General features: G+C 46.1%; 1 protein-coding gene and 1 pseudogene across 1 annotated transcript; one reads left to right on the top strand and one right to left on the bottom strand.

The window, feature by feature from the left end:
• The first annotated feature begins 10,716 nt into the window (after positions 1 to 10,716).
• Positions 10,717 to 13,106, top strand: LOC121542217 (annotated as a pseudogene).
• Positions 13,107 to 13,326: 220 nt separating this feature from the next.
• Positions 13,327 to 24,254, bottom strand: LOC121541746 (iporin). The gene is made up of 10 exons (XM_045208267.1): positions 23,143 to 24,254; positions 19,533 to 20,875; positions 19,154 to 19,376; positions 17,943 to 18,950; positions 16,366 to 16,442; positions 16,019 to 16,193; positions 15,765 to 15,870; positions 15,595 to 15,641; positions 14,745 to 15,477; positions 13,327 to 14,655 (listed from the first exon to the last, which is right to left on the bottom strand). Exons 2-10 carry the CDS (start codon positions 20,814 to 20,816, stop codon positions 14,544 to 14,546), a joined length of 3,765 nt encoding a protein of 1,254 aa, XP_045064202.1. The 5' UTR covers positions 20,817 to 20,875; positions 23,143 to 24,254; the 3' UTR covers positions 13,327 to 14,543.
• Positions 24,255 to 24,368: the final 114 nt, after the last annotated feature.

The following is a 24,368-nucleotide window of genomic DNA, read 5'->3' as shown; positions in this document are numbered from 1 at the left end:
AGGAGCGCTCGAGTTTGCTAATATATTCTTCCAAAAGGGCGATTCTGATACCTTTTGGGAAAATATATAATAACTTGAATACCTGAAAAACAATAATAACTTTTGCAAAATAATTCCCAAAATTAAATTGATAATTATTTTAGGAGCGCTCGAGTTTGCTAATATATTCTTCCAAAAGGGCGATTCTGATACCTTTTGGGAAAATATATAATAACTCGAATACCTGAAAAACAATAATAACTTTTGCAAATAATTCCTAGAATTAGATTGATAATTATTTTAGGAGCGCTTGAGTTTGTTAATATATTCTTCCAAAAGGGCGATTCTGATACCTTTTGGGAAAATATATAATAGCTCGAGTACCTGAAAGACAATAATAACTTTTGCAAAATAATTCCTGGGATTAAATTGATGATTGTTTTGGGAGCGCTCGGGTTTGTTAATATATTGTTCCAAAAGGGCGATTCTGATACCTTTTGGGAAAATATATAATAATTTGAATAATTGAAAAACAATAATACCTTTTGCAAAATAATTCCTAATAATAAAGTATTGAACATTTTTTGTGTACGAGGGTGGGACATCAGAGATAAGTCTCAGTCAGCGCCAAGAATACATTGCTGGATTCGGCCAGTGACGGGCTAAGTGCACCAAGATAGTCTAAAAACTGTATAACCATGGCAACCACTACCGTCCCAAAACTCAAATTTAATGAATATCTAGATCAAAAAATACAGGATAGAGCGGGAGGGAAAGAACAGTATAAGACAGTAAAGAAAGTGTGGGAGGGAGTGAAACTCAAATGGACACAGGCAGGTTACTTTAGCGGGGGTGCCCCGTCCAGAGGGCAACTCACCTCTATGGAGAAAGAGCTAGGGGAGGCAGTGAGGGAAGGAACAGAAAGTGAAGTGGAAAGGAATAAGTCTCACTTATTCAAGAAGGAAGGGACTAAACACAGAGAGAGAGCAGAGGCTGAGCTAAGGATAGGTACGTGGGCAATTGAGGAAACACGACGAGCACACCCATACAAGAAACCAGACATGATGGGTGTGGTGATTGAACCCACAACTGAGACAACACCAATAGTGGGGACACAGTCCATGAGTGACATACCAGCGCCCTCAGCACCACTGTATCCGACCCTGCATCAGGAAGCGAAGAGCACACCACCCGCATACACACCCACTCCTCCAACTAACCCTTATAACCCATTCCTAAGTCCTGCAGTGGTACAAGCGCCTGTGTTCGTGGTGCAAGGAGGACACCTAGAGGGGAACATGGCACTAAGCGTAGGGCAAGGAGTACTTCACTGTGTGGAAGTCCGAGCCAACAGCGAGCCACAAGGACGAGAGGAGCCACACCCGGCCGGCGGAACCCAACCCAGACCCAGTCCCACAAGAGGGGGTTCCAACCCAGAGTCCCTGGTAATGATGACTCAAAACCAACCATCAGATCTATACAGGAAAGGGGGAGCATCTGGCCTAAGACAAGCAGCTGCACCCAATCAGCCTAAACCCAGACTCTCAGAATGGTTTGTCGAAAGAGAAAGGGGAAGTACCCAATCCATGACAGAAGGGGGGTGCAGGGGACAATGAGCTTTGGGGGTCGATAGGGTCTGGCTCATTAAGAAGCTCACGGGGGGTCTCAATCGGGGACCAACCAAGTGAGGATGATGAAGGAGAACAAAGGAAGGAAGAAAAAACCTATGAGGATGAGTGGGATGCGTGTCAGGGACAGGCGTCGCATAACACAACCATAATAGAAGAAGCAGAGAAGGGGAAGACCTGGGCCTTGAAAGGGGTGATGGTGGGGGAAGTTGTTGACTTGCATGAACCCATCAGAAAATCTGCCAGACTTAGGGAAAGGGGATTGAACTCCCAAATGCCACTTAGACCAACAGCAGACCGACAACATGAAGAATACCAACCCTGGAAGATGGCTGACCTGACCGCCCTGATGGATCAGATGCCCAGCCTCCATGGTGGAGCGTCTGCTTGGCTGTTGCAACTTCAAACCCTTACATCTGGATTTAGGCTTGCTCTGGCAGACATGAAGGCACTCTTGGCCAGGGCCACAGATCACACCACCATGATGGTACTGACAAGAGAGGCAGGTCTGGAAAAGAGCGGAGGTGTGACGCCACCGGAAGTCTATAGAACTGTGTTGTGGGAAGTTCTGAGGAGGGCATATCCTACCGAACGAAACCATGCAACACTGACCTCTTTTACCATCGGCCCAGGGGAACAGCCAGCTGCCTACCTGGACAGGGCCAAAACCACCTGGAGAACGGTCCATGACGAACCATATGATCACTCCGACACCACGTGCAGCATGTGGAAAGAGATGGTGGTAAGCGGGACCCCAAGTGACGTTCGAACCAAACTAAGGGGAACTGTGGGATTAATGGCACTCCCTAGGGCGCAGTTTAACTCCCATGTCCATCATCACATCACCCAATACAACAAAGACAAGGGAGGGGCGGAAACACATGTCCAATCCCTGCAGGTGCAGCTGCTCAAACTACAACTGAAAGAGGCACAGAAGGGAGATAAGCCAAAGAAACAAATGGTGGCTGAAGACCAACCTGACATTTCTCAAATAATTGAAAAAACTGTCTCACAAATGATACAAACACAGCAGCCGCCTCCAACAACACTCCCAACGATCGCAATGGTGCCTCAGCCATACTATCAAGCACCAACTCCACCATATCAGCCACCGGTGGCACCATACCAGACTCAATGGGGACAGCCAAGGACACAAGGTAATGGGGGGGGCCTGTTACAATTGTCATCAATATGGCCACTCTGTCAGATGGTGTCCATTACCACCTAGTCCATAACAACTACACTGGCTGGCAAACAGGGGTAGAGGATATGCCTTCAGATCAAGAGGAGGCCCAAGACCGATGTACCAGCCACATGCTGCCCTACCAGCATATAACCACCCACAACAAGACCCAAACCAACAGCCTAACCAGCAGCCAGCTCCTACCTTCCAGGGCATGTCAGACGAATATCCTCCCTGGCCCTGAAGCTGCCCACCACCACAGAACGGGAATGGGGGTCAGCATTTTCCACTCCACACCGAACCAACTGTCATGTGTGAAGTGGAGGGAGTTACCCACCAATTTTTGGTAGATACAGGATGTACGTACTCTGCCATAAGATCTCGTCAACCACTCTCTTCGGAATCAATACAGGTGGTGGGGGGTATCAGGAACACCCGAAGCACAAAACAAGACCATACCATTGCTCTTCCAATGGGGCCCTTCCAATTTGAAGCATCAATTCCTATATTGTCCCAACTGTCCAATCAACCTATTAGGAAGGGACCTATTGTGCAAACTGAAATGTTCAATCTACCTTACCGAAAAGGGTGTGGAGGTTTCCATTGATCCCATTACCTCCACACCAGTTCATCCAGTTAGGGTGCTGATGCTACCCATCATCCCAACCCCAGTGCTCTCCCTGACCCAAGAAATATACTGGTTGAAGTGCATCGAATCCGGCCAAGGAACCCCTGAGGTTCAATTCAAGTTCAACCAGCTGAGACAACTCATTTACACATTTCACCCATACAAGACTCCTCAAGCTGAAATCCACTGTACACTTAATGTGACTGACAATGATGTCAACCCATATACCGATGACTGGGATGAAAACATGATGCACCTGACACCAACAATCAGATGTTGTACCATAGTGTGTGGACAAGAAGGAGTGGCTGCTCCGGTTATCCTACCTTCCCATTTGAAATCCCGGTACCTACTGGGCGAAGAATCTGCTCCCCATGTTACACTGGCAGTTGGACACGGTTTTGAGGCAAGGAGCCTTGGGCCTATGATCAGAAGAGCATCCAAACTCCAGTGGGAACCCACCCAAACTCCAGGAATAACCAAAGCCACCACTGAGAACATGTGGAGGTTTATGACAGTTGACACAGAGGAACATTGCCTTCCTGAACGTTTGACTCTCCCAAGACACCATGGTAAACCTTACACAGACCACCCCTCATCACAAGCACTGCTTTCCACCGTTGATGAAGGCATATGGACACACACCCCATTTGATGTTGGACAACTACAGGTTGCACCAGTCACCATCACCTTACTCAACCCTGATCAAATTCCTATCTACCGAACACAGTACCGTCTGAAACCTGAACAGACCATGGGGATCAAACCAACCATAGATGGGTTGTTGGGAGCTCGTGTCATATATCGCACTGTGTCTCCATGGAACACACCAATCTTACCAGTCTTGAAAACAGGAGGCGAAACATACCGGATGGTACAAGACTTCCGAGCAGTGAACGACGTCACTGCACCCATTGACCTACCTGTCCCTGACCCTCACATTACACTGAGTAATCTCTCACCAAAACACCAATACTTCACCGTTGTGGATCTGGCTAATGCCTTCTTCAGCATTCCACTGGATGAGGCTTCACAGCCTCTCTTTGCCTTCACATATGAACATCAACAGTATACGTATTCGGTTCTTCCACAGGGTTACAGGTGTTCTCCCGGAATCTTCAATCATATCCTAAAGACACACCTGGCCGAATTGAAAATCCCTGAAGGAGTGATACTCATCCAATATGTAGATGACCTTTTGCTGGGGGCTCCCACATCTGATCTCTGTCTACAAATGACAAAAACCCTACTTGACTTCTTGGCTGTCAAAGGCTACAAGGTCAAAATGAGCAAAGTCCAGTCCTGTCGGAGAACTGTCCTTTTCCTTGGCAGAGAAATCTCAGGAGAAGGTGCTGGTCTCTCGAAATCCCACCGAGATTCCATACTCCATCATCCACGTCCCATCACAGTGTCAGGCATGTTGTCCTTCCTGGGGTTGACAGGGTACAGCCGTACCCACATCCCTGACTACACATCCAGGACTGAACCACTGAGAGAAATAGTGAGAGAAGCAGGACCAAGAAACTTACACTCCTCACTTACCTGGACACCTGAAGCATCAACAGCATTTGCTCTCCTAAAAACCGATCTCTCGGTGGCAGCAGCTCTGACAGCACCCGACTACAAAAACAAATTTCATCTTGATGTTTCTGAAAAGGAGGGGTTCACTTCTTCCATCCTTTTTCAGAAACAAGAGGGGGGAGAGAAGAGTACTGATGTATCATTCCTCTAAGTTGGACCATATTGAAGCAGGTCAGACAACATGTTCCAGGTACGTGGCTGCAGTGGCAAAAGCTATTGAAAAAACCGCCCACCTGGTAATGTGCCACAAATTGGAAATCCATACGCACCATGGGGTTGCAGCATATCTGATGAGCAAGGAATTCACGTTCAGCGCTGAAAGAAAGAACAAAATCCAGAATAAATGCACCCAATCACACATTACTTTTGTCAACACCGACAAAAACATGGCAGACGCACTCAATGCAGAAGAAGGGTTGGCACACTCCTGCGAAGAGAGGGCGGCACAGGAACTGAAACTGCGACCAGACTTGGGAAACGAACCCCTTACCAATCCTGATCTATGGTTGTACACCGATGGATGCTGCTATAGAGGAGAAGAAGGGAACATAGCAGCATATGCAGTGGTACAGCAGCTTCCAGACGGGTCACACGTGACCCTGGAATCAGACATCATCCCACAACCTGCCTCAGCCCAACTAGCCGAGATCATTGGTTTGACTCAAGCCCTGGAAAAGGCTGAAGGAAAGACTGTGAACATCTACACTGACTCAGCATATGCTCATGGAGCAGTCCATATAGATGGACCACAATGGGTCAGACGTAACTTCACCACAACAGGAAACCTTCCGATCAAACACAAGGCACAAATGGAGAGACTGATAAAAGCAGTCTCACTACCTGAGCAGGTGGCCATCATGAAGTGCAAAGGACATCAGCAACTCAAGAACAAAGTCAGCGAGGGAAATGACGCAGCTGACAAAGCAGCCAAGAAAGCTGGGGGCTACACTCCAAGACAGATGGTGCTGCAGACTCAACCAGCTAGAACAGAACTCACAGACCAACACATAAAGGAACTACAATTCACAGCGGGCCCGTATGAGCACTCGGTATGGGGACAGAAATGGAGCCACCAAAGGACCTGATGAACTTTGGAGATGCCATGACGGCAGGTTGGTGGCCCCAGCTAATCTCTGTCCCGAGCTGATACGTGAGGCTCATGGGCCCACCCATGAAGGGAAACTCAAAACTTTACAGAAGGTTTCCCATATTTGGTGGCACCCACACATTAAGGACATGACAGACTTGTTTTGTGATGAGTGCAGCATTTGTGGCAGCCACAACCCAAAGAAACCTTTCCAAACACCCATGGGTTCATACCCAGTACCTAATGCATGTTTTCAGGACATTAGCATAGATTACACTGACATGGGGGCTGATAATGTAACTAATGGGAAAAGGTACTTATTGGTAATGGTAGATCGATTCTCCAAATGGGTTGAGGCAATACCAACAGCACGTGAGGATGCCAGGTCGGTCATTAAGTGGCTGCAGACTGAACTCATACCAAGGTATGGGGTTCCAAGACAAATCCGATCCGACAACGGGTCCCATTTCAGTAACCAACACCTGAGACAGGTGGAGGAGAGGTTCGGCATTGTGCACAAGTTTGGGTCTGTGTACCGGCCGCAATCTCAGGGGCCTCGTGGAACGTGCCAATCAAACTTTGAAGGCTAAGATAGCCAAGGTATGTGCAGGTTCAAAGTTGACGTGGGTTGAAGCTCTGCCCCTGGCGTTGATGGCCATGAGAGCCTCTCCAGGAGCAGGCACCCATCTCTCTCCACATGAGATTATGACTGGTAGAGTCATGCCTGGTCCACCAAGGGAGGGAGGTCATATGCCCGCCCTTGATGTACAACAAATTGTAATGTCTGAATATGTGAGAAAACTAACGGAACTCTCTGCAGCTCTCTCCAAACAGATTCACAAGGTCCAAGAGGGGGAGCTGACGGGAGATCCGGCGCCGCTGAAGGTAAAAGTTGGTGACTGGGTGAGGGTTAAGGTCCACAAGAGAAAGTGGCAAGAACCCAGGTGGACTGGACCGTACGAAGTGAAGGAGGTTACTTCACACTCAGTCCAGGTCAAAGGTAAATTGGGCGCACCTTGGCACCACCTTACACATTGCACACCAGCACCAACTCCTTCCAGAACTTTGACTGAGGTCAGGGCTGACTTGAGCGCCCTAAATTCGGCACCAAATACAGAGGCTCCTAGTCTGTGAGAATGTGGAGGAGACTCTCATTAACAGAGACTGGAGGGCTTCGCCCTGGGAGGAGACATAGACCTCCCTGGGAGAGACTGGGTATCTCTGGTCCCTTGTTTGTTATTTTCATTATAGTCACTGGAGTTTCCATGGGAACTTTCACATGGCTAATACAGCAACCAGCACATCCACATACTAATATCACTAGTCCTAATAATATCACATCTCACGCCACCGTCAGAACAAACACCCATACCTTACGAAAACGACATGTTTTAAATAGCGACCAAAACTGTACTACCAACCAAATTAGAAGTACCACCCTATGTATCCCTATAAATACTACCACCACTGTCACCGTCCCTTGGGGAATGTTGGAAAGTACTGGGCAGAATGAAAACAGGAAGTTATGGCAAGTCCAATATCATTGGTACATGACATTGGGGGTTTGGATAAATGGTCCTGGAAAAACCTAGTCGCCGAGACAGGTCCTGATTGGTCAAGTTATTCAACAGGACGGAACGTCTTATTATGGCGAAAGGGACTTACATTGGCCAAAGAACAAAATGGCCTGAAGTTAATTATCCCACCAGGCCAGAGGGAGGGCTGCCAATATTTCATATTGGCTCCATATATGGACACCGGTCCATATAGTTCATATAGGCCTCCATTTTATATTTACTATTTTAAATGGAACTTGATTGTTTGTTTTGTATTAACACCCGACCCTTCCACTTCTACAATTAAGGACGATAGAAAAAACATTGTGAAACCCACAGGTAGAGGTAGATGGGGACCAATTACCATGGTTACCACTCCACCTACTTTGGATGATGCAATCCTGACTGCTACAGGTGTCTCCGGCCTTTCTAACAACTGGCTCTTGTTGACTGAGGAAGCGGCAAGGGTGACTCATCAGAGTTGTGTGGTTTGTATGGGGCACGGCCATTGCTTCGCATTATCCCTGCCGCCATTACGCCAGAATGCTTCCTGTCTGTCATGAAACATGACAACCCTTCCGCCAATTGTACACTATGGGACGTAGTTCATCCCTTGGTTACTAAAGCAACTAAGAAACCAATTTTTTCCTATCAGGTGGCTAGAGCTAACTTTACCTGTGTTAATCTCACGAAAGGTCTACCATTGTTGGGTATGGTACCTGTTGGATGGTGTCGGTTTATCTATACGCCTAATGCTGAGTTTAAACCTGTTTCCAGGGCTGATGTCTGGTGGTGGTGTGGAGGCGTTCGTCTGTTTGATGGACTGCCTGGAAATGCCACAGGCACCTGTGCACTAGTCTCTCTTTTGCTACCAATTTCTGTGTATCCAACAGGTGTTCAGGAGCTGGTGACCCATGTGTCTGACTTAATTCCTACCAGGACCAGGCGCGCTGTGGGCCCTACTCATGGGGACCCAACCTACATTGATGCAATTGGGGTCCCTAGGGGGGTACCAGATGAGTATAAATTGATTGACCAAGTAGCCGCAGGTTTTGAATCTTCATTTTGCTGGTGGTGCACGATTAATAAAAATGTTGACAGAATCAATTATGTCCATTTTAATGTTCAAAAATTAGGCAATTGGACACAACAAGGTTTTGAGGCGGTGCATGGCCAGTTGGCTGCGACCTCTCTCATGGCTTTCCAAAATCGTATTGCTGTCGACATGCTCCTGGCTGAAAAAGGAGGAGTATGTGCTATGTTTGGTGAACAATGTTGTACCTTTATTCCCAACAATACAGCCACAGATGGCAGCTTGACTGTCGCCCTGGAAGGGTTACGAACTCTTAATGGCAAAATGAAGAGCCACTCAGGGGTGGATACTTCAATGTGGGACTCTTGGATGGATGCGTTTGGTAAATATAAAACGCTTGTTTCTTCTATACTTGTATCCATCTCTGTTTTTGCTGCAATTCTAGTGCTTTGTGGATGCTGTTGCATTCCATGCATACGGACGCTGACAACCAGGATTATAACCACCGCTATTGATCCACATCCTGCAGATAACGGTCAGATGTTTCCTTTGCTTGCTATTGACGATGCTGACCAAGGATATCTGGATGATGAATAGCATTTAAGCTTTTGTCACGTCTCTTGTGAGACGTGAAGAGGGGGAATGTAAAACTTTATCTTCTGATAAAGTTTTCCCTATTTTGCCAATTGCAGCATTTAAGCTTTTGTCACGTCTCTTGTGAGACGTGAAGAGGGGGAATGTAAAACTTTATCTTCTGATAAAGTTTTCCCTATTTTGCCAATTGCAGCTTTAAGCTTTTGTCACGTCTCTTGTGAGGCGTGAAGAGGGGGAATGTAAAACTTTATCTTCTGATAAAGTTTTCCCTATTTTGCCAATTGCACTATTAAGCTTGTGTCACGTCTCTTGTGAGACGTGAAGAGGGGAATTAAAACTTTATCTTCTGATAAAGTTTTCCCTATTTTGCCAAATTGCAGCATTTAAGCTTTATGTCACGTCTCTTGTGAGAGCGTGAAGAGGGGGAATCAAAACTTTATCTTCTGATAAAGTTTTCCCTATTTTGCCAATTACACTGTTAGCTTGTGTCACGTCTTAAGTTTTCCTTCTTTACTGTTACTTGGTCACGTCTCTGGGGGAGACGTGAAGAGAGGGATTTGTCGTAGTAAATATATAATGTTATAGCTTGGTCTGACTAAAATCTTGTGCATGACCCATCTTGTGTTGGGCCTTTGTATTTAATACAATGCACAAGAGACTTCTATCTTGTCAGCCTTATCAGCAGGTGGCTATGGACAACACCCACGCCATAGGACTCTCAGTTCTTCCAACTCACGAGTTCTTGCTCTGAGGACACACACACACACACCCACACACACACACACACACACATCATCACTGATAAACACACACACACACACACACACACACACACACACACACACACACACCACTGATAAACACACACACACACACACACCACTGTTAAACAACACACACACACACACACACACACACACACACACACACACACACACACACACACACACCACTGATAAACACACACACACACACACACCACTGTTAAACACACACAAACACACACACACACAAAAAACCCCTTCTCTTAGGCTGAACATCTGAAGACAGAGAACCCGACTCAGAGCCAATGCAACAGTGACACTAGCCTGGAGGTGACCTCGCCCAACTCATCAGGACCAATCAGAAGATCAGAACTACTAGAATCAACCTACTTTATTTTATTGTATAAAATGTCAGCACACAATGTTTAGGGGCTCTCTCAGATATCTCCCTACGAGATTGACGAACGGGTCCGTGCACGCTATTTACAGATATCTTTACCTCTGAATAAACTGCCTTATATTATACAATTATCCACCTTGTCCGAAAGTCTCTACTTGGTCTCCGTTCTCCAGTAAACTTGTGATCATCAACACAACCACCCACAAACACTACAATGTGCGCTCCTGTCAGGCGCCCGGCCCCAGATCTCGAGTCCGGTTCAGAGGTACAATGTATGGGCAACATGGAGGAATTCCCGCCAAAATTCAGCAAGGTGCTGGTGACACCTCAACCGCAGTACATACCGGGGTAGGTAATTCACACTACTGCTTTGCTTTTGTATTTTAGCAAATCAATTAATTAAATACTCTAATTAGATTTGTGCAATATTACGCTTTATTTGTATTACATGCATGGTGTGCTATGTATAGGCAAATTACTGCATTCTAACTTTTTCAATGATGCATTAATGAGCAGGCTATTCATGCGTAATTCCATAGATTTTATGCTTGCGCATACATTTTACTTGATTATTTCGCCCTTTCTCTCATTACACATAGCATACATTCGGCCTAGTATTAACACACACAATTTCACAACCCTACACGAAATTTCCATGAGGATGAAAGAGCAAGTCAGTGCTCGAAGCCATCACTCATGGCAACGGTACCCAGGAAGGTTCAACTCAGAGGCTGAACTTGCTGACATGAAGGAACACAACACAGCTCAAACTAACTACCTGAGTTCCATAGTCACCTTCCACCTCAATAAAGCCATACTTTGATATAATCATGGACATGGTAATAGGTTTTAATTATTTACACTACTGTCAACATGACAGAGAATAAATCCAAAAAGTCCTGTTTAAAATATTTTCACAATCCTCACCACCTCTCTCTCTGTCCTCAGGTATGCAGGTTATTGCCCCCAGCTGAAGTACCACCTGGGGAAGACCTACGGCCAGCTTACCACCAAGCTGCTGTCCTCTCCGGAGGTGTCACACTCGCGTCGTCTGGTCCTCCACACGGGCTGCTTCCCCTCCACAGAGACAGACAGGCCCACGGGACGAGATCTGGAGGAGCCACCATGGTGAACGCAGGAATCTGGAGAGGATGATACCGGGCTACACTGGTAAACATACTGTTGCTCAGCTTTCATACATTAAGCGGAACTCCTTCTCTTCTGTAAAATATGTTTTGCATTGTGTTGACTCTGGTGTCTTTTACAGGCTTTGTTCCCAAAAGCCAGAACTACTTCTCCCGTATGTACCCCGAGACATGTCGCGAGACCCTGTCTGAGTTTGACCGGGACCAGCAGAGGAGGGTTCGCCTGGCATCAGCAATACCGCTTGTCAGCAACAACACCACCTCTGAGTTCAATGTAACAAGCTCTAATCTCTCTTTCTCACTTATGCATGCATGCATGCATCCACCCACAGGGTCATCCCTGTTTAATAATCCATGCTGAGATCCTGTGTCATGTATCACTCACTGTCTGTCTAAACGAGGCCAGGTACACAACCTGGAGAGCTCTCCAATCATAGACCATCCACAGATTCAGATCAATTATGGGCTAGATTCAATCAGATTGACATATAGCGTTGTTTTGGTGGTGTCGGAGGTGGAACTGCATTAGAGCTGTCAAATCCACAAGCAGCTCATTGCATTACCTTATCACAGACACTGCCATTGGATGCAACGAAACCACACCCTACTATAATCCAACAAATCCCATGCACCCGCATTAGAAGTTTATTGAATGATAACAATTTCACATTGATACCATGGGAGAAAATCTTCTCCTCTTATAATCAAAGGTCTATAGTCTGGGATAGGGCCTTGGGTAGGAGCCAGAAGCTTCAATACCTTCTCTGTCTCAACCATAATGTCTGTCATTCTATCTATCCCCTCCAGCCTCGGAGACTGAGCACCCCTCTGACGGTCATCTCTAAAGAGCCAGCCCCCTACAAGACCATGGACCCCTGGAAGCCCAAAGGCTCTCCGTACTTCATGGCAGACAGCAGTCCACACAAGTACTTCATCTCAGGTAGGTACAGTATGCCAGAGGTACCATTTGAAATACCTCATATGATAGTGTTTGCTTTAGTGTGCTGCACAATCAACTGTATGGGAGTCTCTTTGTATTGATTAGATCTTCCATTTGGGCAAGTATTCAGGTTTCACAGGGTACGTGCCCAAATCTCGCTTCCTGATTGGCACGGGCTACCCCATCACCACCAACAAGGCCCTGGTTCAGTTTGGGAAGGAGATGAGGAGGGACCCCACCTCCCTGGGGAGGAATCAGGAGCCCTGCCCCCCATCCCCACTGTCTACCCCTCCCACTGGGGCCTTCTGCCCTCCTACACCGGCCATGTTCCAGGTGGGCCTAAACCTCTTCAAAACACTATACAGTACCAAGCCTCACAAACAGCTCTGAAATCTCCATATATACCATCTTGATTATTATACTTTTTCATCATATTATATAATCACATCAAGATCAAGTCTTAATCAAGTCACCTTCAATCTGCCCACAGGATACAAGTTCAGGTACGGCCAGACCTTTGAGCAGCTTACCCACAATGCCTTGGGGCTGAGTGGCACTCAGAGGAAAATTGAGGCCAGAGCCCAGTAACGGAGGAACAATTCACCAGACAATCACAAGGACCAGGGTAGAGAACTGAGTGATGAATCCAAGGACTTAGAAATAACAGCGTCTGTGAAACAGCAAAACTTTGGTCCGTGGACTATGTACATCCCAGGGTGAAAAATAATAATGGCCGATTTTTTGTATGAGCAGAACATTTAGAAATATAATTTATTTTACAAGTGAATGTGAAGTATAAGTCACAAGATAAATCAATAAGTTATCTTTATTTGCAAAGGTTGATTGTCACAGGGAACTTACACTCAGAGAGGGTGCATTCTTCTAAGGTTATAAGATGAGGACAGTTAGGTTGGGGAGGAAAGATGAGAGGGGTTATGATAAACTCACTTTCACATTATTGCAGAGGTTATAATAACCAAGTCATTCCTGTCACGCAATTTCAGACTTCCTTTTTCTCCTTAGCTTAGTAGTACTGGCCTATCAAAACAGTGTACACCTGAAACACAACATGATAGCTTAATATTGTGCACACGCACTCAATTTGGATCCTAACGGTTCCACAAATCTAGGATTTGATTACCTAAATATTTACAAAACTCTACTTCTCTTTCATAAAAAACAATATATTAGGACATTGATATAGGTAGAACAACCACACAAAGTAGTAGGATGAAATTAGCACCTAATGAGTCCTTGAACATATATATTTCTTTACACATGCACAGAAATCTTACCATGCTACAGTCTGGATTACCTCACAAACACGTATTGAATTTGTCTAGCTGAATATGAAGGCAACCTCCTTTTGGAAGATAAGCCACTGCACAAGGCTACTGAGTGGCATAACATTTGGCACTAGCTAACATGGCTAGTAAAGATTGCCTTTCTGCATTTTCTGTTGACATTCCATTCGCACATAGAATAGACAGGGTATAGGGGTTGGAAGGTAGAGGACAGATTGATACTATTAGGAGAATAGGATGATACTGTACAGTATGCATGCAGTTCCATTAAATGCTAATTGGTTTCTTATGGAGAGTCTGGGATGGTCCACAAGGCTTTCAGATCCTAAGGCAAGACCGTAGCATGGGTAGAGCCTCTCTCTGACCACATAGTTTGATAGACATGTGCACAGGGAGAATCTATTGCATAAATTCCAATTCATGACAGATGAACAGAAGCACTTGTAAATATAACTAAACATTGGGGGAGTTGTTATTGCCTTAAAATGACATACAGCAAAATGTATCACCCATGCTCAGACCGTTGTATCAAATGGTGTAATGTGCTTTTCTGACCAGTGAGTGTGTTCTAGCTTAGGTGTCTGTGTGTAACACTTTGCACAATAAGACTGACTCAGGATCATGCGGTTGAGATTTTTGGTAATGTATATTTTCTTCTTCTCCCTACCCCTCTCCGTTCAACATCTCAGGGGTGAGAGAATGTGGTCCTGGGGCACCATGTCTATGTCTGGTGTTTCCGGTCAGGCTGTGAAGCTGGGAGTTTCCCTGACCACACTGTCTGAGCCAATAGGCCCAGCTGAGAGCTGTCCAACTGCAGCCACTGTGAAGGTCTCCTGTAAGACAAGAGAAATACAGTTGTTAAGGAGGAACTGTAATAACAACATATGAACAGGTTAGCCATGGTTCAGTGATAAATGTTGACCTTTTCTGGGTCTGTGTCCCATTGAGGTTTTGGGGTGCCCTCTGTGTCCTGGTGGGGTGGTCCCCTCCTGATCCAAAGAGCTTGGCCCAGCGTAGCCCACCCTGGGAAGGGCTCTCATCCTGGGGGTCTGCCGTCATCCTGGGGGTCTCCGGACCCCTTCCCTCCCTCCTGCCCTCCTGTGAAGTCTCCTCTTCTCTCCTCCCCTCCATCCCCTGCTGAGGCTCAGAGTGGATGACATGCATGTAAATCTGTCCACATTCCACCCCCTCCACCACCCCCTTCGTGTGGGAAGGTTGTCTCTGCCACCACCCTGGAATGGTGGCTGACCACAGGTTCCTGCTAGACTCGCCTACAGGCCTCACCCTCTTCTCCTGACCCATGACCTTTAAAACCTGGGAGGACCCCTGAAGATGCTCTACCAGCTGGTGTGGGTCACCTGTTGGCCTGCTGTTCTCCCTGGGTCCATCCATAAAGCCATATGCCCCCCGTCTGTCTTCTCTGTCTCCTTTCAACAGGTGACAACTGGTCATGAGAAAGGTGGAGCATGGTGGAGCTTGTTCCTCGGAGCAGAGCTGTCTGTTGTGTAGCAGGCGGGGCTCCAGCAGCAGGTTGAGGTCAAAGGGTAAAATGGAGAGAGGCTGCAGCAGGAGGAGGAGCTCCTGGAACAGAGGCTGACACTGCTCCTGCGACATGGCGAGGAAACCCCATGGATGGTAGTGAGCTGTCACCACCTCTGGGGAGAGGAGAGTTAGAAAGTGTATGAGAGAGGTACGTTTCAAGAACATAATTTTTTCTAATAACAATTCGGAGAAAAGGAAAAAAGAGCCTGTCCTTTAATCTAAACACATACCTTTTTGGTTATAGAGGTGGTTCAGCCAGAATTCCAAGGCCCTCAGGCTAAAAGAGAGAATATAAGTCCCTCATTTTACAATAATAACATTTCATAAATCAACACACAACATTAGTACACAATGTGATATTATACTAAAAAATACCATCAGAGACTTGACAGGGACTCACTTGAGCAGGCCCATGATGAAGGCTCGTAGTTTCATACAGTGGCTGGTCAGCAGGGAGCACTGCCTCACCTTGGACAGCAGGCTGTGGAGCACCCGGGTGGTAGGGCCTGACACAGGAACAGAGACCATTAAACTACAACCCCATGAGCAACTGTAGCACTGTAGTCATACCATCATCAGCATCAAACCTACCACAACCCCCCACACCCCATATAATCATCATTATTATCATCATCACCACCATGCATCTCTGACCTGTGTGAGTGGAGGCCTCCACCATGTTCCAGGCGTGGTTGCGTCGCTGACCGATTATCAGGTCCAGTTTGTGGTCCCTGAGGCCATCCTGCAGAATGTTCTGGATGGTGGGACACAGATGCTCCAGAACTAGACCACCAATGGTGGGACTCCTAGAGCTGTTCCCTAGCTGCATCTGGAGAGAGTGGAACATTATCATATCATGATCAATATTTACACTGTAATTCTAAAATAATAACATATCTTTATGGGGGTTGATTCATCCTATAAGGGCTACCGTCATTTATTGTGACTTGTCCGGTTATTCTAGTTCCCTTCAGATTACTTTTAGCTCAGATGCACTGTACCTTTTCCCCAGGATCTCGACTGGTGCCAAAATGAGCCATGACCAAATCCACTGCCAAGCTCACAGATTTCAGCAGACCTGGAGAAACATGAAGAGGGAAGAAGCACATCAGGAGTTGGCTAATGTCCTATTCTGTACCATGCAGGGGGTTATGAAAATACCTGAGGGGACTGACATAAAACACTACCAGATTTCCATTCATTAACCAGAAACATCACACTGGAAAGAAAGGGGTGTGGCTATATAGAGAACCACAAGTTTTATTTATCACATGCACAAGTACAGTGAAATGCTTAACTTGCAAGCTACCCAACAGTGCAGTATTCAATATTTTTTTAAAGTACAACTAACAATAAAATATAATACAAAAACAAGAAATAAGAGAGGAATCTAAACAGTATACAGCAGTGTTCCCCAACCCTGGTCCTCCGGTACCCCCAACAGTACACATTTTTGTTGTAGCCCTGGACAAACACACCTCATTCAGCTCATTGAGGGCTTGATGATTAGTTGACAAGTTGAATCAGGTGTGCTTGTCCAGGGTTACAATACACATGTGTAATGTTGGGGGTACTCAAGGACCAGGGTTGGTACACACTGGTATACAGGGTAAATGTACAATGTGCAGGGATACTGGACATGATTCATGATTGTGGGGCGGTAAGGGTGGGTCTGGAGAGAAGGACACCAGCAGGTCTGGATGATGGGTGTGACTACATGATTCATCCACCATGGTGAAAAAGGAGGATGGGAAGAGTAAGAGACAGAATGCTCTATTGCTACTCTCTCACTTCCTTCCTCCCTACTTGTTTTCTCCCCCTTCCTCTCTCCCTTCCTCCATCTTGCTCTGGCTCTCTCTAAAATGTCAGGGTACAATCTTCATGCATATTAAATCTGCCTACAGTCCTCTCCCCTGCTAAACGGACAGTACATCACTGTGCAAGCTTTGCTTTCACAAGACGATGTGCATACAAGCATGTGATTAACATTTACATTGTTTGGTTATAATAATGTAACTCTATTGTGACACAAAAAAATTAACATAATTATGTGAATCATATATCCAGCGTATCAACAACACTGCACCCACTGCAACACACTCACTGGAGCTTGCACACTCTCACACACACACACACACACACACACACACACACACACACACACACACACACACACTAGATGTCTCAGCCAATCCTGTGCAGGGAGAGATAAAAATAGGTCATGTTTGAAAAAAAAACCTTCAGGGTATTGAAGGCACTGCTACAGCAAGCTCTGCAGAGTAACAGACAATGCAGGATTCCAGTTTCCCATAATGACTGTTCAGTACAGCCTAATTACTCTCCATCTTACAGTAGATTACCGACACTGTCTGCCTACCACACACATCCTCTTTATATGTTGACATCACACATAGTCAACATCACATCACACAATCCACATTATATGCTCTCAGCTCAAAACACCCTTAACCCCATACATTCTCACCTACATGTACACTACCTCACCAATCTACAGTATATATGAGATTTTCCATGCTCTATCCCCTATACACAGATCAGGCCCCTTCCTCCCCCTCACCTCTCCTCTGCAGATGGCTGATGGACAGAGACTCGTAGGAGGCTTCAGGTGACAGGCAGAACTCCACAGGTGGCCAACTGTCACTCAGGCTGAAGGAGTCACAGTGCTGTTGTTGATGCTGCTGCTTCACACTGGGCCCTGCAGACACCAGGGGCTTCAGGAGGGCACTCAGAGAGGACAGAGGAGCCACTGAGGAGAGAGCAGCTGTCAGGCTATAGTGAGAGACTGCAGACCCAGCCTTAGGTACTGAGGTTAGTGGGGTTCCCTTGTGGGGCGGTAAGGGTTGGTCTGGAGAGAAGGACACCAGCAGGTCTGGATGATGGGTGTGACTGGCAGAGGGTGACATGGTTGCTACATGGGAGGTGATGGGGCAGTGAGGGCTGTGGGTCAGGAGGACTGGGCTGGGGCTCTTCTGCTCTGGAAACCGGTGAATAAGATCTTGGCAGATCTGAGCCATGTCCTGGCTACGTTTGATTGAATCTTTACGTTGAGACTGTTTTGGGCTACTGTGGGCCTGACCTGGGCTGGGGTAGCTTTGGTCTAGGTCTGCAAAAAGCTGGTCCTGGCATGAATGAACCTGGGTTAGTTCGGTATTAGATTGTTTTGTGCTTATTTGAGCTTGTTTTGGACTGGTCAAAGTAAAGCCAGGGCTACTGTAAGGACTGGAGTGTGTCCAGTTGCGTCTGGACTGGAAGCGTTCTGGACTTGGTGTGCAGGTGGAGCAGGTATCAGAGCTAGAGGGGCCCTCCAGGATGATGGCTCCATAGCTGCCCAGTGGTGAGGGACGCAGGTGGGTCAGGAGTCTGTTGCCTTTGCCCTTGCACTTGAACCCTGGCTGGGAGCTGGGCTTGGTGCTCTTGTGGCTGATGTACTGGTCCAGCAGGGAGCCCAGGGGCTGGCTCTGAGGTTTACCGGCTGGGGGAAGCAGGACGAAGGGCTGGATGGGCAGGGAGGTGGGCCTCTGAGCCTTACTGTAGCGCACCACAGGAGTGGCCCATGAACACGCCCCTATGATTGGGAGGGGAAAGAGGGAGGACAGGGGATTGAACGTTTGTAAAATAGGAAAAAACAAGGGTTAGCTTCAGCTGAATCACTATTACTCATGTACAAATACAGACTGGCTTGTTTTCTTACCCTCCTCCTCTGCCTCATGGTCCGGTGACACAGAAGGGTGGTTGGACACAGTGCTACTGCCTTCGTTGGGACTCAGCAGTAGGGGGAGTGGCTGCTACTCTGGCCCAGGGAAACTGCCTCCTGGATGGGACACAGGTCCTGGGTGGTGTGGGAGTGGTTGGAGCTCTGACAGCTGTCTGTATGTCTCTTACAGTGGGCAATCTCAGTGAAGGAGGTGACATGTTGGGAGTCCCAGCTCATACAGCGAGGACGGTGCAATAGGGTAGCTCTCCTCCCTTCTTTGTCTGAGCCTTCTTCCTGCTGGCCATGGAGAAAGAGAAAACTTTGATTAGGAAAGTCAACCGTTATGAAAGTCATTCATCATACAACATCTTACAAATTAGTCAAAACATGAAGGAGACAAACAAAAATTGGGCTTCTTTTTAAACATACTGTACATCATTGTGGTACGCCTACCTGTTTGTTACCCTGGCCCTGATCTCCCCGGGCCTTACTGAAGAGGACGTATTGGCCCTCTGAGGTGACACTGGTGGTGCTGGACCAGGCTGGGCTAGGCGAGGCTGACTGGGATGAGAGGTCACAGGTCACCAGCTTGTAGTACTTCTGGGTGGTCCCTGTGGGCAGCAGCCTGGCCTGGCTCTGGAGACAGGAAGTGAGGTCAGAGACCTCCAGAGAGGACAGGAGGCTCTGGGCGTCAGGAAGGTAGACGTTACAGTTGGAGTCCAGCGCCTGCGGTGACCAGCAGGGGGCAGAAGGCCCCCAGTCATGAGGAGAGGAGGTTGTTCGGCTCCCATGAGTAGGTCCAGCAGCCTGAGGCCCCTGGGACTCCTGGGGGAAAGGGTGCAGGTTTAGGAAGACAGAGCCATCTGCTGGCTGGGAGGACTGCACTGCAGGGCTGCTGAGGTTGTTTGGGGAGGCAGGGTTGTTACTCTTATTGTAGATGGCGCTGAAGTTGACGAGAACCCCATCAGAGCTGTTGCAGGAGGAGTCTGTGACATACTCCAGATGACCATCAGAGAAAGACTCAGGGAAACATTTTGGTTGGCCATAGTTGAAGCAGTAGCCCTCATCACCACATCTTAGCATATTATCTTCAATGTCCTCCAGTCTCTCCTGCTCCCCACAGTCCATCAACACAGTATTACCTTTGTTGTCATGTTTCTGCTGACTGGCTGATTGCCTAGGTTTGGAGGTCCACCTCCCAGCATTACTCAGGGCCCAGTTAGAGTTCCCATGCAGCTGCAACACAAAAGAGGAGTCCTCGTGGTATCTGTGCAGGTTATCTCCATCAATATCCTCATCATCTTCATCCACCCCTTCATTCGGGAGGAAGGAGTTGTGTGACCGTAAAGAACCTCTAACTACAGGGTCTTCTTTATGTCTTTGGGAGATGGTCATCTGTGATGCCTCCTCTGGTGATGATCCAGAGTCACACCTCCCGCTGCTGTCGCTGCCCCCCTCCCCGTCGCCCTCCTCCTCGCCCCGGTCTTCCTTGAGGCTCCAGTAGCTGGAGGAGATGTGTCTGAGGCTCCTGTGGAAGGGCTCTCTGTGGAGGTTGTCCTGCTCGGGGAGGGAGGCGGCACGGGTCAGACCTACGGAGCTGGAGCACAGCCGACCAGGCTGCTTGGCAGAGCCGTTGCACAGAGCCGCCTGCACAGGAAGCTGCCAGGGGGGGAGCTGCACCAGGGGGAAGTGACACGCGATCAGGGTATCCCCTGATAGGCTGGCCGTCCTGTTCATTCTCTCAGCTAGGAGGTGATGCTATTACTGCAAGAGTGTCCATTCTCCGAAGGAAACACCTGAGGAGGAGAGCATTAAATGGGCTATGAGGATAATAGAACAGATAAGCAGCCCAATGCTACTATGAAGCTTGGTGATAATTCTGGAGCCTATAGTAAGTCAAACTACTACTACATCCTCTGCCTCAAGCCATCAGCATGGCCAGTGGGCCAGAACTCCATGATTCACTCAGTCAGCCATGGCGTACTCCCTTCCTCCTCCCTCCCCACCTAGCAACAGTCACCCATAGTTACTCATAGTCTGTCTAACTCTGCACTGCAGAGTCTGATAGAAAGACCGTATTACAGTGTCTTAGACCTATGCACACAGCAGACTATCACATACTGTTCACACACACTCACACAAACACGTTTTCTGAGCCCAACTCTCGTCCCGTAAACCCTTAGCTAGCGCTTCCTCCCTGTACAGACAGTTCTGAGCCTCAGCCTCCTATGACAACATTGTCATGGATTACAGTGAGCAGGCTCAGAGTCATTTTAAGAGATTTGGAGAGGGTGGGCTCTACTCTACACCTGGCTCTGTTTTAGAATATAAAACCCCTGTCATTTTCAGAATTCTGTTAAATCATCCAAATAGTCTCATCTTGAGCTTTGAAGCTTATTTTCGTATTGAGGTCAAGTCACTATAAATAACTTTAATGCGATTCTAAATGCTAAATGTCTGTTTGCTGCATTTTCTGGGGTACAGTGTTGTTTGTGAGAGGTGTTATTCTTCACAGCCTACCGTTCACACCCCTACAGTGCCCCATCTGGGTGTAATCTGTAAGTAATCTCAGCAACATCTGGTGACAGGCTGAAATAAATCCTCTTTATCCTCAAAAGGTTTCGAACAAACATGTCAACAAATATCTCCACCCTGGCAACCTATCCATAACTGTAGTAATATCCATTACAGAGACATTCATAATCAACTCATATTTTAATCATAGGAACTAGGCCTAAGTGTCTCTGTGTCTCAGTTCATCTGTTTACTAGGAAAATACACTTATCATCAACAAGCTGACTCTTCCTGATTTGGCATAGAAGAATAGTTGAAGATTCTCTCTAATCACATAGGCATCGTATCCATGAGAACTGGGATTCATGCACTGACAGTTCCTTGGAGCCTCTCGTCTTTAAATAAGATCATTGAGATAAATACCAGTAGAGAACTTCCTGTGGAAAGTGGGCCATGCAGGCTGACAGGGTGTTGTTGCAGATGACTAACCACTGCACTGCATATTTGATATGCCCCCGCGTCCCAGTCAGCACCCCTGCCTGCCTGGCTACTAATCAGAGGCTGTGGTCTAGTGGAACACAGATCAAGATAACAAACTTGATGATGTTTTTGTCTGTTTCTATAATGTTTATTTTCCTGTAATGAACAGTTAAAGGGCTGTACAGAAGACATCATTATGGTGCTCAGATTAGAACAGTTTGGCCTATATTCTGTGGAAATTATTGTTGTAGGCACGGGTAATACGGAATTGGCAAGGTAATGTTTAAAAGACTATGTTCAGTCATTTCAGCAGAAGATTTATCCTAACACAGTACATCAGACAGAGCTTGGTCTCCTTGGGCACCACCTCCTCTGCTTAAAGGTTAAGGGTTAACAAACAGAGTGGAAGGAAAACTGTGTAGGTGTGTGTGTCCAGTGCACTAGACTGAATAGTGAGTTAGTTACAATGTCTCAGAATGTCTGAGGTTGTCATTCTAGGTTACACAGCACACCTGAAAGACATCACGAGTCACAATGTGACAGAGGGTCTGCATAAAAGATGGGGAGGGCATGTGAAATGGGGCGAGTGTCAAAGCGAGAAACTGACAGCAGAGCCCAGAACGTGTGTCAGCACAGTTTCTAAACAGCGCATCATGCCAGTAGGCTACCAAAACACACACATGACCAACATTTGACAGTAGCACTACTATGTCCTAAAGACGTTCACATGAAATAACATTCTAAATAAACAGCATTAAAAAACAAACAAACATAAAAATGCATTGACATTTTTAATGAGAGCATCATGGAATAGGCTATGCAGGAATCTCCTAACCTACATTTTATTATAAAAGCCGCGGGTCAAACTTGTAATCCTCTCCCATTTTTACAATTTAAAGTTACAATGGATGCATAATATTAATATTATATATTTGAGAAGAGTAGGCCTAACGATATATTTTCCCTTCAAAATCTTCAACATAATCCAATTGAATGATGACTAAAACATGCCCCACTCGAATGCTGATGTATTAAATGACGTTAAACAAACAACATTAAACATACATACGGTTGGTGTTGTGGGTAGGTTGAAGGCTTCGATCGGTTATTATGTTGTAAATTGTGGTTATTATGTTGTAAATTGTGGTTATTATGTTGTAAATTGTGACTGCCAATAGTCCCAACTGCTTCAGGTCGGTTCCTTCTTTCCAACAGTCCAGCGCTTCCAGTGAAACAGAGGTATATTTGCGTCGCAACGTCTCTAGCCAATGCGCACAGCGCATGACTTGTCACTCAAGCCGTTTCCAACAAAAACGAATAGAAATGTAGGCAATTTACTTATACAAAGACCAATGATTAAAAACAGCAAAAACAACAACAAAAGGAATACAAAAATATCAAACATTTATTATGGCAGTACAATGCTCAAAAAGTAGGCTACATAATTCAAATCATATTTGAGAGTCTGATTATAGTGTTTCAATGATTGAGAATAATGTTATATTTTCATACAATAAAGACCATACATATACACATTACAAATTACATTATTCCCAGAAAAAATATATCAAATCTTTATGTAGGTCCAACAAATATTACACACATATGTCTACTAAGGTATACTAAGATAAATCAGTTAAAGTCATATAGGCTATGACTGGCATAATGCACTCATGATATCTCAAATAATAACATCATATATCAAAACAATGCAACACCCTGAGTACAGACAGTGCACTAGAATGTAGGTGGAACAATATATAAAGAAAATGTGTATAAAAGATTCAAATGATATTATTTAAGGTCATTTTAGTCTCACCAAATTGTATAATAACACATTAATAACTAAAGAATAACTACATTTAATTTATAAAGCTATAATTAAACAGGGGAGGACCATCCTACTCAGTGAATTTCATAAAAATAAAAATTGCAAAACATAAAAAATGTTAGCCTTATTTAGATCAAACTATATTAAATATATTCACATCACTAAATAACTGATTAAAACACACTGTTTTGCAATGAGGGTCTACAGTAGCCTCAACAACACACTCTGGGGTAGCACCATGGTGTATCCTTTTCACCTACATTATAAACTTCATTCGTAGGCTAGGTTGTAGCAACCTCATGATGGGTATAGGGAAAATTAGAGTATCATGTAGTAGCCTAAACCTATAGATGTTACATTGAGCTGGGTGAATGGAATATGAATGACAGTCATCCAATATGTGTAATAGAAATAAGGCCATAAAGAAACGAATCGTCCTCCCTAATCTTAAACGGCACTGACTG

This window comes from Coregonus clupeaformis, chromosome 27 (assembly GCF_020615455.1).
Source record: "Coregonus clupeaformis isolate EN_2021a chromosome 27, ASM2061545v1, whole genome shotgun sequence".
NCBI classification, from domain to species: Eukaryota; Metazoa; Chordata; class Actinopteri; order Salmoniformes; family Salmonidae; genus Coregonus; species Coregonus clupeaformis.
The sequence above is the reverse complement of the archived record's forward strand: the minus strand, read 5'-3'. Positions and strand labels throughout refer to the sequence as shown.